The sequence below is a fragment of the Aythya fuligula genome, chromosome 20, assembly GCF_009819795.1.
Source record: "Aythya fuligula isolate bAytFul2 chromosome 20, bAytFul2.pri, whole genome shotgun sequence".
Classification (NCBI taxonomy): Eukaryota; Metazoa; Chordata; class Aves; order Anseriformes; family Anatidae; genus Aythya; species Aythya fuligula.
In genome coordinates this window covers 1,902,820-1,923,179 of record NC_045578.1, presented here as the reverse complement: position 1 = coordinate 1,923,179, position 20,360 = coordinate 1,902,820, and the positions used below count along the sequence as shown (strand labels likewise).

The 20,360-nt window shown below is 41.6% G+C and overlaps 1 protein-coding gene across 2 annotated transcripts in view; it reads left to right on the top strand.

Annotated features, from left to right (window-relative positions):
- AUTS2 (activator of transcription and developmental regulator AUTS2) overlaps positions 1–20,360 on the top strand; it is a 760,738-nt gene that overhangs the window by 519,744 nt on the left and 220,634 nt on the right. For both annotated transcript variants that reach the window (XM_032200715.1, XM_032200714.1), the window contains exon 5: positions 5,176–5,205. In XM_032200715.1, the coding sequence (XP_032056606.1) occupies positions 5,176–5,205 (30 nt within the window). The remainder of the gene's footprint in view (positions 1–5,175; positions 5,206–20,360) is intronic.

Sequence of the window (20,360 nt, the reverse complement as noted above, 5' to 3'; positions counted from 1 at the left end):
CCCAGTACTAGACTTTCAGAAGCATAAACTAGCCATTTCAAAGGCTCCTTCCCCAGAGGGGCCCATCAGGCTGTGTTTTGAAAAGATCTCATGGCATTTTTTTCCGTGCTCATTTGAAAACTTGGCCATAAATGAGAGCTGTGGGTGCTCAACAGTTCTGCTGATCTGGCTCTCATTACAGTGCCTAAATGAGAGCTAAGAGCGGGTCGGTTGGTAGGATTTTTGATAATGTAAGCCAGCATTTGGAAATGTGGCTCTGGGCTTTTTTCAAACCTGGCTCTGGGTGGCTGCAGCTTGTCACAACCCGTGGTCAGTGAGGGGATAGGAGGCGCCTTGGGCCTGAGCATCAGAGAAAGAAGCTTCAGCTTGTTCAGGTGTAAAAGGCATCCGCAGGCTCCTTGTCCTGATTCATTGTGTTATCACTCACAGTGAAGCTAATGGCAGTTACCCAAAAATCAAGCCATGCCATCTCTGAATGCTGTTTTGGATTCCTCGTTATTTGCAGAATATTCAGATACAGTGTGTGCATAGAGCCATGGTTTCCTGAAACAAGGCTGAAAACTGATCTTTTTGTAATAGGCACAGAATACTGAAACTGAGCCCAAAGTAGAAGGCCAGTACAAAACATTTGCATCACTTAATTCCAAAACAGGATGCCTAGTGCAGAAAATTGGAGTGGGACCTGTGCCTGGGAGCATCTTCCAGCTTCATCAGACTTCCAAGGCGCTGTGAGCTACCTTCAGAGAAGCTCACTGAGCAGAGTTCACCTGGCCACAGTGGAAAGCACTGCTTTTAAAGAACCGTATGAAAGTGCTGACTGCACATTATGGAAAACAACGGACGTTCGAAAACGTTGGAAAAGCAGAACTGCTTCTGAAGGACAAGATTGCAGAGAAGAAACACGTCTACTGCTATTCCATTAATTTGCCATTGTTAAATCAGTGACATCTAAATTGTCATCTAGTATCTGTAGACATAGGGTCAGGCTCATTTTGCCATCCATTGCCATCACTTTTGTGTCTGGTAATGGCAAATCCTTAGGTGAGGTTTCCTCCTGGAAGTGTTGATAGGCGTATTTGAATCCTTACAAAAAAACAGGCTGTCTCTAAGCTGTTCACAGAATAAAGGTGAATTGATTATTAATACATGAAACCTGTCAGGTAACAGAAATAGTAACCAAGCTACAAGGGATTGTGTAGCAGGCTTAACTGAGCCTGAGATAACATGGTTCTTTTGCTTCCATTGTATAGATTTTCATTGTGCTTTTGCTCTGAGAATCTCAAAGCACTTAAATCATTTTACATTTTTTCTATGGCCCTGGAAGGCAGGGGAATGCTGGAGCAACTGAGGTAGCAAGCAGTGCAGGCTCAAGTCTTCAGAAGTGACCAGTAGTTTTGAATAATCAACTTCACGGTTGTCAGCTCTGGTTTCCGAGACCTGTTCTCCAGAAGTGGTTAGCAGCGAGTCTGCAGGAGATGGAAGCACCTTGTGCATTAGCACCTCGGGGAAGAAAATGCATCCAAGAATGTAAATGAGCGCATCAGGGTAAGGACCACTGGGAAATGTGGGTGCAAGTGAAATGCCCAGAGTGCTCAAACAGCAAACCAGCCTCCAATGTGGGAAGAAAGTACAATTGCTTTCATTCAGTTTCTAGCCTCAGTGGCAAACCTCTTCTGCAAGACTTTTGGAGTTACCCCTGCACATAAATCGTCAGATTTTTTTCCATGAAGCAGAGGAAATCCGTGTATTTAATCTTCAGGGAAAATTCAGTGTAATGTGGCTGTGCAGAACACACACATGAATGCCTGCACACAAGCACACACGTATATATACCACATGAAAATAGAACCTTAATGTTGTGTACGAAGTCACTTCCTCCTGTCTTTCCGTTTTTTTCTTTCATGCAGCTTGTCCATAAAATCCTGGTACGGGAACAGGACAGCACTGCTGGACTGCGGGTCTCCTTTCCTTGCGCCCCACCAACAGAACCTCTTTATGAGTGAAATAGATGCCTTGTGTATGCAGGACTCCTGGCATTTTACAAAGTGTATCTGGAGCCAGGCTAGGCAAACGTTAGGAGCTGTTTGCTGAGTGCATTTATTGCCTTTGCATAATTTATGAGCTGGAGGGGTTTGACCATCATTCGTCTCTGCCAGAGGCTGGCACTGAGGGCTCTGGAGGATGGAGCTGTAAATTGGATGGAGCGCTCCTGCTGAGCTCACAGCAAAGTCCTCGGGTCAGTGTGGGAATTTAATACCGGGAATGGAACTGTTTTCTCAGAGTGCCATGTGGGCCTCCACGCAGCAGAGGCTTTTTTGGCAGCCACGGTGACTGGCCAAATCGCGAAGCTGTCAGTCACTGGGCATGTTGTGAAGGGAGCCTGAGCATTTTTAATCGGCTTGGCATCCGTGCTGCTTCCATAATGGACACCAGTAGGTCTCAGTCCTTCACCATATGCTTAACTCTGGAGACAAGGTGCTTCTGGGTATAGCAGTAATTATTTGATGTGGAATTAAGCGGACCTTGAAATTAGAACTGGACTGTCGGAAAGCAGGAGGCTTAACACTTTGATGGAAATAACTTCCCACCGATGTCGCTCTGTGCACTCTCTCTGCAGATTCACTCAGATACGGGTAACTGTTTACTGGCAAATTCAGATGTCACTGCTGGCAAGTATTCTTCTCCCCAAGTACCTCCACACTGCAGAAAACACAAAACCCTGAGCTCTTTCCAAGCTTGTGAACCGGGAAAGACTTGATCCACAGCGGTGGAGAGATTACTTAAACCCAACAAAAAATGGTGGGGAGAGGAGCGGCTGCAAAGCGCTGTGACCGCAGCTGTGTCACAGGACACGTGCACACGAGCCCCAGCGGCAGGAGCCGATGGCATGTTGAAGCCCTCTGAAACCTGCTGGGAGAAGGGAATCATTCCTGCTTGCTTGTATAGCCACTTTCGACCCCCTTTCTTTCTCCTTTTGGATTCAGGCATAACAATCAGGACTTCTATTGGACGTTGGCTGGAAGGTGGGGAGAGGACATGAGCAAATGGAGGAATTGGTTCTGGGCTCCCTGTTTTGAAATACATAAGATGTGTCACCTCGATGTGTTATATGGAGCACATGGCTGGTGCAGGGTCCCCAGAACCACTGGGTGCTCCTGGCTGTAACCAAGCAGTGGAAGGAAGTGCTCTAGCCCCAAAGCTGAATTTTATCAGCAACTGTAAAATAGAGGTAGTAAATGGGAATTCTTTGTGATGTGCTGTGATTTTCATGGATGAAAATCCTTGTGTAGTTTTGCTTATCTGCAAATGTCAGCCTTTGCTTCGCAAGCATACTTACCTATGCTTCCCCTCATACAAAAATCTCGTAAATGGAGTCATGTTGAAATCAAAATGTGTAATATTTACAGGGTAAGGGCATGAGTACTTCATATAAAAGCCCTACTGTCCCAGAAATGTGCAGTTTTCCTTTTGTCAGTTAAGTACCCTCCCTCCTTCATAAACTTGATCTCTGTACGAAGGTTTCAAATTTTGAGTTAAAACTCTGTTATATCTTCATGCTTCATCTCATGTATTTACATGCAACTACTGCTATATAAATCCTTTCAGATATTAAATAGATTTCACTTCAATTTATATTTTGAATTTTTTAAAAGGAGATTGTGATTTTTACCAATATTTTGCTTCATTTAAAATTAGTGGAAAAATACTTATGGAAACGAGAACTATTTTTCTTAGCTTTAGTTTGTTAGTATGTAGTTCACTGGTGTGGAGAAACCACCTTTTCACCCCCCTGTACCAATGAAGACAAGGGAAAAGCAAGTGAAACAGAAAAGGTGTAGTTAAAGAACATATAGAAGGAGACATGCCTTTTACAAACCAAACGCATATTTGTGGGTGTAGCTGTTCACATTCCACTGTTTAGCTAACCTTTGGAATTCACAATGTATAAATAATTTTGCAGCAATTTGGTTGTATTACAAAAATACTCACAGATGCAAACACATAAAGGGCTTTGCTAACTTCTCTAAGGACATAATGCAATCTGCTAGTCCTTGACTTAAGAAAGCCCAGTTCTTCATTTTCATGATCTTACACTTCCCTTTGAAACATCTGACACACGGAGGTGTGAGTTCAACCTTTCCTGACAGAGGCAGGTCAGTCCTCCAGACTCTAAGCCCGGAGTTTGAAAAACAGGAGGAGATATTTCCCTCATTCTTCTGCTGCAGAGGGAGCCAAGTGTGATCACCTGGGAGTTGCCCAAAATTAGGTGGGATGAATCAGATCTCTGGTGTCTAGGACAGAAGCAGCTAGGTGTGAGTTGCACGGGCCTTACAGGGTTATTTCCAGAACAGCTTTTGTACTTCTAGCAAGTTTAAGCATGCTTTGGCTTTCTATTGCTTGTCTGTGTTGGAGCTTGATTCACCTAGTCCTGCTGCATTTCTACAATAGTAAAAGTGACTAAAAAAATGAGCAACAGCACTTGGTAATTAGCAAGACCCACTGGTGTTACTGTTCAGCATCCTGTGGTATTGTGTTGGCTATGTTACTGGGGCTAGTTCTGAATTACAGAGAGCCCCAATGAATCACTTTCTTGGGCACGTTGTTCCTTCTGCCGTGAGCTGTCTGAATTCTTCAATGCAACACCTGTAAGCAATGACAAGGGTTGTGCCCTCTAAGTAGTTCTGGAGTAAAATGGCAGCCTTATAAATGCTTCACTTCTGGGAAGGGTGAACTTGAGCCATTTCTATGCCCTCCTACCCAAAAAACCTTTGAAACCAAATCACTGGTAGGCAGCACGAGCAATATCATCCTTCAAAAGAAAACAAACTGCCCTCTAATACTGTTTCTCTTCTTCCCTGATCCAGTTTTAGAGCCTAAGTGTGTTCATGCACCATCAACTCTCATGCATGTGAATTAAACTAACATAGGGCATTGCAAATGGCTTTTGTTGTTTTCAGTGCATTTTTTTTTCATAATTCAAACATGCAAATGATGGTCTTCAACAACAGTGTGGAGAAAAATTTCCTCGTGTACGGTAACTGAGTTATTTCCTATAGGTACCAGATGCAACACCACAGGTCTTGAGTGTTTCAGCCATCTTGTTTATAATAATTTTTAATTTTTCTACCATAGCAATTTTTTCTTACCTGTTCTTTTTTCCTTTTTGTGTTTCAGTGTGACAGCGACAGTGATCAAGAAGAAAAGGTAGGAAAGGGAATCTGTATGGGAGCAAGAATATTTTGTTGGGTTTGTTGCATTCACTTATTCTTATTATTTTGTTATTTATTCAAAGTTTCTTTTTGGATTGATCCAAGTCAACTCTATACAAAGCAACAACTTTTTTCCCTTTAATTTGATTTTGGAATAGACCTCCAAGGAAAGAGTATTCTAATGAATATTTTGGAGGTTACACAATTCATCTTCAAGCATATTGATGCCATGGTTTGTGTGGGTTGTTTATGAACACCAGTCTGACTGCCGACCCTTTCTAAGGTTACATTTTCCCTTGGGAAGTTCTAACAGTTTAATAACGCAACTGAATATATTTGTAACCTTCACATTTGCACTTTTCAACAGTTATTTAACCACATGCTTGCCTGTTTTGCTTCTCTGTAGTCAAGGGTCTTAAAGCTCAAATTGAAGTGCTAAGGTCAACATGCATATAAATATAAAATTATATATATACATATACTTAGAAACAACGTTTGGAAACTGCGCATTACATCAAACGACACAACATGCTGATGGTTATCATAATAACTGGGTTTCTAAGCAGAAAATGGAAAAAAAGTTATGCTGAAAAAGAACCAGACACTGGTCTCTAACACTTTTTTTTTTTTGGAAGGTTAATAGTAATGAAGAAATAGTATTCACACTGATACATTTTTGAGTCTTATTTCTTATGCTATAAACAGACTAACATCTACCTTTCTTCTTTGGCAAAAATGAAATAATCATTGCAGAAAAACTCGTATAATTTCATTATTTCCAGGTTGGATTTTGTGATTTTCATTTGTATGTTGAGCCTTAAGGGATGTTTTGACAATATAATCACTTTTTCCTCCTTTTTCTCTTACAGCGCACCCATATAAAAAGGCAAATCAGCAGCTTTGGGGATGGTGGTGGTGTGTGGGTTGAGTGTTGTGTCTGCAAGGCAATACAAGAGATACTCAAGACCATACCTCACGCAGAATATCCCCATGCTTGCGTGGGCAGGATTTGAAATCCAGACATGCATTTCATCTCTGTGATCTATATTTTGTCTTCCACCCTAATGAAACGAGATTAAGTGCAGATCCAAATATCCCTGATAATTTAGTTCTTTTCAAATCCCAGCACCAGACCCAGCTTTGAGTTTTATAGCTCAGGCCCAGTTCTAAAAGACGACTGCTAACCCCAGCGCGTGTATGCCGCCTGTGCTGGCAGCTCAGGCAGAGATCTAAAGGCCTTGTTCTGCTGTTAATTTGAATTCAGCATATGTAGCCTGTTATAAAATGCGAGACATCATCATTTGAGCAGGTCAAGCATATTCAGATGAAGACAAATGGTGCTTATTTGATTTTCTTAAAATCAGGAAATGAAAAAAGTGCTCTCTGGAGAAATCATGTTCTGCCTGACTTAGATGATAGACCAAGGCATGTACCCCAGATAAGAACAGGCGCTCGTCTTGCGGTTTTTATCTCTGAAGGACGGTCGGGACTGTCAGCTCGCTGACATGTGCATTATCCATGTCATTTTAAACAAAGTGACCTGTAGAAAAGTGCACTCTGCCGTGACATGATAATGGGCTGTTGGATGACAGGTAAAGTACACACTATAAAGGAGGCTGTGCGTTATTCCTTTGTTTAACTGACAAGTAGAAACTTCTTTTCTTCAGACAGGCGGGATCTTTTAGATCTCTTTCAATAGAACCCAGAAGATTTTGAATCCCTGCTTTAAATAAAATAACATTTTTAGGACCAAAAATTCCTATGAGCACAATGCACTGGGAGAAGTGAGGGTGTCAAACCTCTGTGCGAGAGGTTGATCATTTCTTAAATAGTGCTCAGCATCCGCAGTTCTCATCAATAAGCACAGGAGCTGAGGATACTCAGCAGGATTAGAAGTTTTAAGATCCGTGACCCAAATGTCTTAGATCATTATGAGGGTATCGGTCTCCAACTATGGAGCTGTTCCAGTAGCAAATTGTCAGATTGCTCTACCTTGGTCCTAGGTCAATGTATTCTGAGGATTGTGTAGTCACTTTCCTCCTTGCAGAATCATCTTTCCCTGAAATGAGGGGAGCTACTTTCTTTTAGGACCATCTCTTGCAGACTTCAACATACTGTGGTATATGGAATACACAGTGTGTTGCTGCAGGTGAACTTGGTACACACTGTTCAGAAATATGGAAATAATTTTGCCTTCTTTCAGATTTCTGAGGACAAACCCACAACAGGTATCACAACACAGAGTGTACGAAAAAATGTAAATAGTTCTACTAGAATTAATAAATCCTGTAAACCAGAAAGATTGGCCAGTGTCTTTGAATAAAGAAAAGGCAGATCAGTATGATGAGAGGTGTGTGACAGGTGGAAGTGGCTTGGAGACACTCCAGTTCAAGCACAACTAGATGGGCCACGGTGAAGCAGGAGAGTCCATGAAGGAGTGGGACCTGGGAAGCTGGGGAGCAGATGAATAGTGTGGTGACAGAGGAGGAAAAGCAATGTCTCTTAGGCTGTTAGTATTCTTTTTTCCCCACTTGAATATGTATCTATCCGGCTGTGTAAATCATTGTTGATATCTGATCTCTATTAGGTGGTGGCTGTGCCTCCAATCCATCTTCCCTAGCCTTTAATTGGGAGCCGACAGACAGAGTCACTTGCTGTCTGCGTCTGCCCTCAAATGAGACATTTCTCCAGAGGTTTCACTGGAAGAAGAAATAAGGATATTTAATTGAAAAATGATGCAGCCCCTGCTTAGCAGAACTGTAGCTAAGGCTGTGTCAGCATCTCAATTTTAAATGACATGTTTGGGATGGATAATTTATCTATTTATATAGATTCATGCTCCTTCATTCCAATTTGGCACACAGTACTGGACTGGAGCATTCAGAAGTATGCATTCTGCTCTCCTGTTGCTAAAAATCCTGAGGAGGTAGCGAGTACATCTGTGGAGGGAGAGTATATTTGGAGGACTGGCATCAGAATGTAAAGCACTAATACTTAGGGAGATGTCATTTTCCATCTTGGGATCCTTTCAGCAAATGCCGCTGGGATTTCTTACTGCATCTGAAAAAAAGTGTGGATCCCAGGGGAGCTCAGATTTTCTCCATTAAAAAGTCTGTCAGTCTTACTCTTCGAGCAGGTCTCCAGAGCTGATAATCTAAAATTAGGGCAAGCTATTGCACAGCTGACAAATTCAAGTGCAACTGTATTATCTTCTGATTTCTAGCGACAATCTTAAGAAATTATACCTGTGGTAATTAATGCAATACTAAAAACATTACTGCAAATATGTAGTCTGTTTTCTGGAAATAAAAGCAGGTCTTGGTCTAAAACACCATACAAATAGCTTTGATAAGGAAGTCGAGTGCTAAAGATGAGTTACCAAGTAAGGTCCTTTTTCATTCACCATCTCTACCGTTTTCTTTCACCACTCCACTTAATTGGTCTGATTTTAAAATTAAGGCTCAATCTGAGGCACTTTAGTGATTTTCTCTTCATAGGAAAATATTTCATTGATCACCAGGAACTGCTTTGCAGTGTACTCAGGGTTGTTACTTATGCTTGATTCAAGAGGAAAAAAGACCAGCTTCTTGCTTGAATTTTATCCAACTTTGATAGGATGTGCAACTTTAAAATTTCTCCAGTTGATGACTTAATTCCATGTATATCTTAGTGGTACCCAATCAATTCTCCCTTGATGATGTTCCTGAATGCCATTAAAATGCTTTCTTCACCGCTACAGCCCAGGCACCACTGAGGGCACCTGCTGAAATGGCCTTTGTTCAGGGTGGACTTTGCCTAGGATGCTAAGGGATGAAAGAGGTTAGTTAAACTTGTGGCTAAATGTGCAAAATACTCATGTGTGGTTGTAGGGAAAGAATAGCAATGCCTACCCCAGCTGGGTGGGGGATTCGGGCTGGGTGGGTGCTGTGCTTCCTCAAGAAGGCTGTGCTGGTGGGAGCTGGCTGAGGGTAAGACTTGGTGGTTTTTCTCTCAAGTGCTACTGAAAGCACCACGCAAGTGATGAGCAAGTCATTGGAAGTATGATATTGTCTGGCATCAGAATATTTCTAATGATAATGCTAATACATTTGATTGCATATAAAACAGCTGCAAAGCTAAGGTTATGGCATGGAAAATATCATAAATCACTCTGGTATGTTGAGATAAAGAGAACAGTTCTTTGTGTATAACTGTACACACAGAAGCATACACGCGCACCCTGTGTGTGTTTCTGAAGAGCTATCGGACCATTGTTTTGTGCATAGGCTTTAGAGAGAGTTTTTGGAGCAGTGTTTTGGCAGATGCGTGTTGCCCAATTTAATATGTAAGTTGGATTTCAGTGGTTGGTGGTTAAATATCCACACATACTTGTCTTTGTGTTTGTGTATGTGTAGTTTGCTTTCGAATGTGCTTCTGGCTAAGTTTGAAAAACATATTTTTTTTTTTATCCCAGCTTTATGAACTCACCTGGTTTAGATAATTATAAGCAGTCTGATATATCTGTTATGAGAGGAACTTGGGCTGGGCCTACTGAAAGCCATACCCTTCAACCCACTGAACAAAGGCACAGGTGGGTGCTGACAAACTTGGCAGAAAAGCCGATTCCCCCCTGCCCTCCACTCTGAGCATCCTGCTTGGCTGCGTCCTGCCAGCCGAGCAGAGCATTGTTTCCCGCTGTGCTGCCCACCTCATCTCCTCCCAAACATCTGCAGGGCACAGCAAATCTTTCTGTCTTCCAATAAAGAACCCAAAGCAACCCCACCATAAACTACGCTCAAAAACATAAGACCAAGGTAAATAGCACAGGGCTGCCTTCTGTATGTTTTGTTGCTGGAAATAGAAACTCTATCACAAGTGGATTACATAGTAATGAAATTGCTTTTTGCTTGAGTATTACACCCATCTACATGCATAAATTGGTGTAATTCACTCTCATGTGGGCAGTTCCTTCAGCATGGAATTTGCTTAGTAGGATTCTTGGAAGCAAAACCATCAGGAATTTTTTTTCCTCTTGCTCCCAGGGAAAGAGAAGTTTGGGTAGCCTCTCAAACAGAAGTGTCCACCAGGATGGGACCAGAGCTGTGGCAGATAGGTAGCTGGCAGCCAGCTCCATTTCTTGTGACTATATGTGACATCTGTACTCTTCTTATTGTCCATAAACTCAGCCAAGGATTTTTTTTAGTTTGCTTTTTTAGTTTACTGCTGGAGTAAAAATAATAAATTATAATTGTCCCACTCTGGAAAACTCTGGTCAAAGAGGGAGCTCTCAGCATTTATTGCGCTATTGAAAGAAGGGCATATCATCAGAGTTCATTTCCTCATCCCTTTCTCTACACTATTCAACTCTAGATGCAGCATTTGATAACTGGGTTGGTTTCTAGAGGAAAATCTCAAAATGTGAAGTGTGTCATCTCCAGTCTCGCAAGAGAGCCTGAGAAGTACGTGCGTAGCCTCAGGTGGCAGGAGATGTTCCAGGGCTTCAGGCAGGTGGGAGCTCCAGAAGGGCAGGAGGAGGGACCCCCCGAGCAGCCCCCCTTGGGGGCAGGAGAGGTTTTGTGGGGATGGTTCCAGCTGGGGACAGGGGCTGAGCAGTCACCCTGCCATTCAGTTGTCTCGCACTGAGCACCCGCACGCTACTCATGAAAGGCTGAAAGGATTATTTACAATAACAAGAGAGAGCTGAATACTTGGAAAAGCTCCTTGGATGGTGGGTACCAACATGTTTAGCAAATAAGGCTCCATGGGGAAACAGTGGCTGAGAACCCAATTCTAAGCAATTACTTCAGGTCATGGGATACTGATATCTTACTGTTTGCCGTGTATTTATTTTGGCTAAGGATAGGATTAGCGAAATAGTTTCTCAGTATTATTCTTATAACAGTTTCTGCAAAGCCAGGATGTTTCCCATCAGTGAGATTTATACTGCATATTTGCACAGGTGTTGTCTTTTTAGCTCTGGAAAAAGCAGCACCTTAAACTTGCCCCAAGGGTGAAAGATCACCCAGACTTTATATGCTAGCAACGCTCAGGCAATCATGAAGTATTTCTTACTGTTTAAGGCCCATTAGGAGAAAAGATAAGGATCCTTTTTATTCATTTGATGTGCCACATAGAGGGTCCCTACAGCTAGAGTGGTAATAAAAACGGAGCCAAGCATGTTCGTTGTAAAAGATTATGCGCTTGCCGCTAAGGGGAGCGAACACGTTGTTTACAGGCGTGGGTACGTGCTCCCTGGGCTGGCTGTGCCACCGCGCCTTCAGCCCGTGATTTGTCCTGTCCTTTATCATCTCTGTCACTCGGCAGCATGTTGTCATAGGTAACGTATCACTCCCCCTACCCTCTCCCCCTTCCTCGGCCGGCTCCCCCCCCCTTTTTTTTTGTACCCATTTCGTGTAGAAAATTTGTATTTACTTTGGGAGTGTAATTTGTTCCTCATGGATAATGTGACCCTTAGCGGAGCTGGATCATGGGTTAGTTGAAGTGATATTTTCCGCTAATGGTAGTCGTACATCATTGCTGTCAGCTCGGGTTAGGAGGCAAGCACATTACAGCTCCATTTTACCTCTGCAGGCATCTGGGATTATTTGCCATAACTGAGTATGACATGACCGCACTACAGAGTGCATTAAAATTTTACTAGCTTCTCAGGCAAGTTCCTTGGCTCCAGCCTGCCTTCAGGCAGGAGTAATGATGGATACCTCTAAGGTCCTGACTTCCTGCACCAAGGATACTCAATGTCAACGGCCCAAACAGGTTTTGCTCTCCCCAGGGCTTTAGACCATCTTCTGGCAGCTGAGTAAACAATCAAGAGCCAAACCCCAGGGAGGCTGGCACAGATGCCCCCGAACGCTCCTGCGAGGCTGCGTGGTGCTTGCAGAGTTTGGGCACTGTCACATCCCTGTCTTAGAGCATTGCTCTCAAGCCTCAGGTTTGAAAAAATAGCATTTGCAAGCTGGCTTATGTAGATAGAAATAAAATCATTGTTTGAAAATGGAAGTTGCAAAATATTGAGGAATGTGGAGTTAGATATGTGTGTGAAACGTGTGTGTGTGTGTAACAGGCATGTAACGTGGCACATAACCAGTGTGTAATATGCAAATACACCAGAAGCTGAAGTTATATTTGTATGTTCATATTGCACTGCATTTTATGCTTAATGAGTATATATGGTGTGCCAGTACATATATACAACTGTACCAGCACGTGTATTCATTATTTTAAATTTATATTATTTTTATACAGGCAAATACTGTTCTCATATAGGATCACAGAGCACCAACTATGGCATATATACATGTGTATTATTTTGCAGAATGATTTTACATCTGCACATGCATACTATTGAAATAATAGCCACCATTTTCCTTGAACATACCTGTTTATATAGATGTACGTTATTTGTAAATGTCTATATATTTTTGACATTCAAAATTAGAGGTATAGCTAAACAGAAAAATGTGAGTTTAGAAAACTTAGGAGTGAGATTAAATAGAAGGTAGTAGTATTTGTAAATGTTTATTGAAAAAGCATAATACATACTCCAAGGTAAATTTATTGCAGCCTCCTAGTGGCTTTGTAAATATCTACAATACACATATGCACTGCCCACAAGCTCTCCTCCTCATAGCAGCACTAATATCCATTATTCTTTCAGCCAAAAGGTACATAATTATGCAGAGCATTTCTGTAAGGTAGGCAGGTGGTGTGCGTTTGAAATCCTAGAAGTTGGTCTCTTCTGTCCTCTTTTTACTTTGTGTGACTTGGCAGATGGAAGAAGAATTAGAAAGGGTGGTTTTGCTTATTTAGCTTTGTTGTTTTGTCTTTTAAAGTGTTTAATCGCCTACATATTCACAGTGAGGTGAGATAAAGTGGTAGGGCTGATCAACTCGTGCTCAGGATAACCTGGAGGTTGTCTGCATTCAGAATGCCTCCGAATGCCCATCGAAATTTCCATAAGTCATGCCATGTTGGGCGCGCTCTGCTTTTCCTGTTGTTTCATTTGGGCCAAGTTTTGGGACATGCTACTGATTTAGACAACTTGATATTTTGTTTTGGTACAATGCATTCCTGACAATAAATCTTTCTGTCTTTATTGTAGAACTTAGATCCAAACTTTACTGGGCCCAGGAGTTTTATCTGTGTATAGATGCTAGGATTTGATTCTCTGTGGGGGAGGAGAGAGGAAGAAGAGATTAGAGATTAAAGCTGATGATATGCTCAGCGCTGTACAAGAAACAGCAGAGACAATTTCAGACCTCTCTAAGGATAAGATGCAAATTCCTAAAGCCTCCTCAGCAGCTTAGATCACAATAAGAAAGGCATTCCAAGTGATAGATATTTTTGCGTGTTCATATTTTAGTGTTACATCTCTTTTTGTATGTAACAAAACTTTTATCAAAGTACTTCTGTGAAGGCTCTTAGAGTAAGTGGGAATGCCAGGCCAGATTTCATTTTCAGGGTGCCACTGATATAGAAGTAAAATCACAGAATGAGCTTCTGATCTTGCATGTAACTATTTCAAGTCAGTGAAGAAATAAGTGAATATAAGCTCACACGCTCACTGAAATGCAGCATTTGGGAAATAGTTATCTTGGGTGAAGGATTTTCAATTTAATTTAGATTGTTTCAACTGAGATGCTTTCTTGAGGTATGTCTTTAATTTTGCACAAGTGTCTGTAAACCTTCCCCTAAAAAAATAAAATAAAAAAAAATAGATACCATGAAAGGAATTCCATGTGTGGAACATGCTGGCACATTCCTCATGATCAGTCTACCGATATAGAGATATTTGTTCATTAGATGTATGCTTTATATGTGTGCTTGGGAGCAGGTATTAATGAACATGCACTTATGATATGTGTGTACAGAGACAGACAGAAACTCAATCTGTGGATCTTGGAGTTTGTCCATGTCCAAACGTATCTGGGTTATAAAAAGTGTTCCTTCAAGGACTGTGCAGTATATGTTATTCAAGTATTATATTCATATACACTTTATGCTATTGAATAACATCTGTTTTTCATAACAAATCAGATTTTATAATCATGTATGAAGCATGCTCCCCATTCCTGAATGTCTGTTCTCATATTTCCCTGAAAAGAAAAAAAAAAAAAAAAAAGGAAGTCTTAGGTTTGAGAACTGAGAAGGTGAAACATTTCTTTGGAGATTTATTTAGAAAGAAATATATATATATATATATATATAAAAGTTATGATAATTATTCCATGTTTTTAAGAGTCTTGGAGGCCACAACACATGTAAACCATCTCAGGTTTCTCACAAACATATCCAAGGACAGGCTGAAAACAAGGAGACAGGAAATGAAATGCATGCAGCAATGAGTTGAGAAGGATTCCAGCAAGTACTGCTTCAGTTTTCTGCATATTTCTCTCCATCTGGCTCAGCACTAATAAGGGTATTGTGGACTTGGAAGTGGTAAAGGACAGCTACTGTACATCTCAGGCTTCAGAAGTTCCCCAGACAGGGGAGAAGTTAAAGATGGTAGCAAATGGTTTGAGTTAGGGCTGGGGCTGCAGGTACCAGCAACGTGAGGGAGAGTCTTCGTGAGCTTTCATCTCGCTCTTCATCCAGTGTAGATTTTGCATCATCTCCTCCTCCCTGTTCCCTTGCACTACTCACAGACAGCACGTTCTCTGAAAGTCTCTTTTCCTGACTGTTGTTATTTCACCCACAGATGAGGTCCTGCTTTATTTATTGGAAGGATACTGTCCGTTATTTTGGAGGATAAGCCATTGGCTGTGATGAAGATAACTGTAGGTTATCTAGTTCACATAGCAGTGCCTTGAGAGTCAAGTAGCTGTAGTTTTTAAGACATGCAGATGTGTAAGCAATGAGTACGTTGTAAATGTACAGCATATATGGTGACAGACCATTTTACATATTACTCATACATGGTAACAGACCACCTCCCCTTAGCTGGTGTGTTGGTATGTAACTCCACTGAGGAGTAAGTGCCTCTGAAAATAGGAAAGATGTCAAAAACAGGTTTAGCTTTTAACTGACCAGGTTCTCCCAGGCTCCCAAAATCTGCATTCCATGAGCTGCTGGTCTCTGCGCTGAGATCCATGGTGGGCAGTGAGAAATGTGTAAGAAAAGGCTTAAGAGAAATGTAGCATGTCAGAGAAAACCTGACATGCTTTGCTTTGAAAATATGAGTCAAATTGTGTGCATTGACACTTGTAAGCCCTTCTCTGAACTCTTGAAAGTCTGGATTCACTTCTAGGTGTTATTAAGATGCCTGCTTTGTAATTTTCATCTAGTAGGAGGCACCAAGATGACCTTTGTGTCTTCAAAAATTGCCTGGGCTTTCTAATTTGTGCTGGTATGTCCTCTTAAAATGCACCACCGAATTTCTGGGTTTTGCAGGCCATCTCAGCACTGCATTTAAGCTGACTCTGGACAGTCAGACAATATTAAACAAGGTTGTTCATTCATAACAAAAGCATCCTAATTGAGTTACATTATTGCATTAACTGTAGCAATCAGATTGAACCAAATCACTGAGCGATAATGTCATTTTCCAGGGTATCATTTGTAGAAACCAGTTGTGCTGTAAGATGCAATAACTTACTTAATCCTGTAGAGTTTATGGTGACTTATGTGTCATATCAAATTCCTTACTTTCAGAGAAAACCAAGCAGTTAATGCATGGCTGTGAAAGGGCACTGAGTGATGAGTTTATAGAGAAACATTTGGCAGATCCGAGACAAACTGAAGGCTGAGTGGTAGTCCTTAATAACCTCAGATAAAGGGGCCATTCTAGGAACGGATAAGAGATGCAGTATTTTTAAATTGTTAACTTTTGGCAACACACTGACGGTACTGTTTGTTTTAGGGGGTTGATAGATGGCTGCTTTATTGGTTCTGAGTTGCCCATTGAGTACAAATTCTCAGGCAGAGAGACTAGGGAGGAGGATCGAGAAGTTAATTTTAGACTCTATGTGCCAAATGCTTACAAGTGACCTCATTTGGCAAACTTGGTTTCTGTCGGCATTTTTATGTGCACTGACACCACGATGTTTGCTGGGGGGCTGTTGTTGATGCATTACAGTCCTTTGTTTTGCTTTGTGAAAACTGCAGGGAGGAGAGGGGAGAGGCCTGGCGGGTCAGAGCAGGGGAGTACAGTGTGGGACAGGACAGGGTCAGCTGCAGTCGGATGTCCCTGGGGAGGCACACACCCCCTCCACCACCAAAAACTCTTCGGCTCCCCCCAGTTTATCCATGTCTGTCCCATGCCCTGCTTTGTTGCTGGCATGCACAAATCCATTTAAATTCTCTGTAACTCAGTTTCTTTCCTTTGGACATTCATATAACCTCCTTCCAGCAGCATGTGAGTGTGTGACCCTCTTTATCCTTATAATGATGTCTGCTACAAAATACCTTGTGTCCGCAGCCACCGACTATGTCCATCGCAGGGCGGGAGCTCTTCTATTGTCTCAGCCTAGTGCCCCGCTGAGGCCATTTTGCTTTTGAGTTTACATATTGAAAGCAACTAAGATGCTTGGCTAATTTTCTGTAAAACACTTACAGTTCCTTCTCTTCAAGGAGCTGAAGAGGTGGGAAGCGTTGCCACCGCTGCCTGACGGGAGCCACTTCTCTTTGTTACGCTCCCAGGGCCGCTTTGATTGATGGCATCGGTGCACCACGAGAAGGCAGAGAGGCTGCAGGCAGAATCAGATCAGTGTCAGAGGGCACTGCAAGGATGTTAAGTCAGGGCTGTTGTTTGCAATATGGTAGAAATCCATAATATCTTGTACTCCCAGGAAAATACAAACATCCTGCAAGATCGATGTTCCTACTTGTCATATACCATCAAAAATGCAATGAGAGAGAGGCTCCATCCAGACTTCATGCAGTCACTGCCGTGCTTTTGTTTCTCTTTCCTGGCCCAAGAATAACAACGGCGCTGAACTTGCTCATTACACGGCCTTTGTCAAGGACTCTGCCTCAGTATAAAGTTCAAGAGGGAAAACTTCCTAGAACTGGAGTCTGAAATCCAAACGATGTTTTACTCTTTCTGTATGTTGTTTCAGCAGCCCTCAGAAACCCCATCTGCATCAGATTCTTATTCACCTGTGCATAGTACAGAGATGGGGACAGAGGGAGAAACCCTCCTTTTGTCCAAAATCTTTTGAAGCAAATGAATGAAGTTGTGTGAATTAGAGGGGAAGCCAAATACAAAGAACCAAAGTAAATCATTCATATCAGTAGCAGATCTAGGAAACTGAGATCTCCCTTCTCCCCAGTCTCCCGTTTCAAGTACTGCTCTGTTTTGTTACTTTTCTTAGTTTAGTGGCTCCTGACAGTGATTCGTGCATTGGTTGTGATCCGAGGGGCCATGGGTGCAGATGGTTCCTGGAGCATCACTGCCTTTGAGTGGCAATGTGACAGCGTTACGGAGCATGGTGTTCCTCAGGACGTTCTGAAGACCAATAGTGGCCCGTTGTTTCAGGGATTTTAGGATCTTCTGATGCCACTTGCCACCATCACCAGCAAGTATTCTCTGAGTGGTAGCTGAGGAATGCACTGTGCCAACTGTCAGGTTTGCTCTCTGTATTGCGTGGATGGCAGTAGAGTATTTGTTATCCTGGGCATGGAGCTGCCAGCTCGCACGAAGATCAGTGCCATTTAGGATTTATTTTATTAAAATCATACTGCTGTTTCACGGTTTGTGTGTGAGGCTTTTCCGAATCTGCGGTTCTTGGTCATGGTGTAGCCCAGTATGTGGTTCCTGGGGTTGTGGGGTGTGAAAGCGAGAGGTGACCACTTCTGCAGTGTGCATCTCTGGGTGTGTAGATGGTGTGACAACTGTGATGCTTTCTGAGTGTCTTTCTGTGTATGACTTATATGGACAGGAAAAAAAATACTTAAATTAGTGATTGTCTTTAAATAATGTCATGATTTCTTTTTGCTAATGAGAAACTTGCCTCAAGGGCTTTCAGTTAGCTTTGGCAAATTGCTACAAACTCCTTGCTACTTTCTGTGATAACATTAATCAGAATGAAGTTGTTGGCTAGAAATGCAGATGCCATATGTAATTCAGTATAAGTTTTACTGTAATTTACCATTAATTACTGCCCACTTACACTAACATGCTAAATGACACCCAGCACCCTGATTTCAGAAATCAGTTGGAAATAGGAGTAACTCTACCTACAGACAATAGAAAAAATACTTGGAGCTGGTAAAAGGGCAGAATTATCTTTTCAGAGGTGGAAACAAAAACTTAGGACTAAGAATTTAACCAGAGGGACAGACCAGCTAATTTAAGGTCTGGTAGCTTCACCACTTTTGAGAGGGACCCATTCTTCACATCAGCTTAGGATGGACTGCAGTGCTATAGAAGACACGCTTCCAGCAGTAATTCTTTACATATAGGCATTATATATACTGTTTTCCTTTCTGGATTTAAGGTTGGTGATCTTAGGTCATTCGAGTATGCTGTGGGGTGGATTGAAGTTTTAGAAGAGCAGAAAAGCTAATGCTTTGGGCTTCTGCGACAAATGGAAAGAGCAGAGTTCTTCATTGCACGAAAAGCAGGCTGAGGAGGCTTAACTGAGCAGTTTTTACGTTCTTTTCCAATAGAAAAGAAGGTCTGAAGTTGAAAATGCTCTTTACCCTGTTCTTTTTCATGGGGAAATGGTACATTTTTCTGAAAGTTCATTTTTATTCATAAGAGCATTTTCTGTATATATACATGCACTAAGATGTAGTCAAAGCTTCCCATAATGATATTGCTCAATATATAATCTGTTTACCACAGTATTTGCCATACCGGATAAATACATTAAATAGAAATACATGGAATACATACAAAAATACACAGAAAATAAGTAGAAAACTCAACACATGAATAAGAACCAAGTCACGTTTCTGTAGTGCATTAAGGATGTTTTTTGAGTAAACACCAGATCCTAGAACCAAAGCCCCTCCCGTACAACATCCCTTTTAAAATGAAACTTTTCTGTTAGAAACCTGAAGCTGTGGGAACCAGAGAGAATAACAAGCCAGAGCTGGAAGTGGACAAGAGTAAACGCTTCGATTCACATTGAAATGATTTCTCCTGCCTAGTATAATTTAACCTGCCCACACTGCTAAACTTCTATATTACACATTTCTGTCAGAATGTCAGGAGAAATGATAAGCCTTCTCGAAGCTGCAACCTCTATTACATACAGAGAACCTTCCAGCCAGGGTTTTCTTGTACATTTTTAAGACTTTTAGCTTGGTCTCTCAAGTATAAAGAATACCCTACTTCATGACCCCAGCCTCTTGTTAGTTGATAGATGAAATCTTTTCTTAAGCTGAGTCCCTTGTCTATTATGTTTTCAGAATTCAAGGTTTCTCTTTAAGCTTCCTGGCTTACTGCCAAGAGTACATGGCTTTGTTACCCGACAAAATTGCCTTTTTATTAACAGGAAGTGGATCTCTGAAATGGCATACATGCTGATCTGCTTCCAGGTGAGAAAGAACAATTTTAAAGGTGTGATCTCATTCTTCTGCCACAGCGAATAATTACAAAAAGAATAGCTAAAACTGTTGTTGTTGGAGCTTTTTGTTTGTCTGTTTTTTAGTTTGGGAAGCTGGAATATAACATAAAAGCAAAATAGAAGCTCTAGTCACTGCTGTGTTTTTAATGTTCTTTTAATCTCATATTACCTATAAACATTCGTCTGCATACCCGGGAAAAGTGCACATCAAAGTGCATGCAGTTGTGCTTCACCGCTGTTTGAAGAATCAGAGCGTAACATAAAACAAAGAAAGAGGACTCATTTCACAAGTACATCTCTGTTAAATCTTACTCTGGAGTACTTAAGCAGAGATTGTTGTATCAAATGGATTCTGTAAAAAGAATATTGTCTGTACCAGCTGCCTTGGAATCTGGCCATTGCAGTAGCTTAACTGGTCAGATAAGTGGTGGATCATCACTAATTTCTCTGTGTCACACCAGATAGTTTTACCTCTGCCATCTGAGTGAAGTAAATCAACGAAATGAGGCTTCCTAGAGATTCTCATTTAAGAACTTGAGTGCTTTTTCATGTGACTGCTTACTCAGGACTTACCAGCATAAAAAGATTCCAGTCCACAGCTAATCAGACAAGTGATTTCATTTAACTGAAATATCAAGAA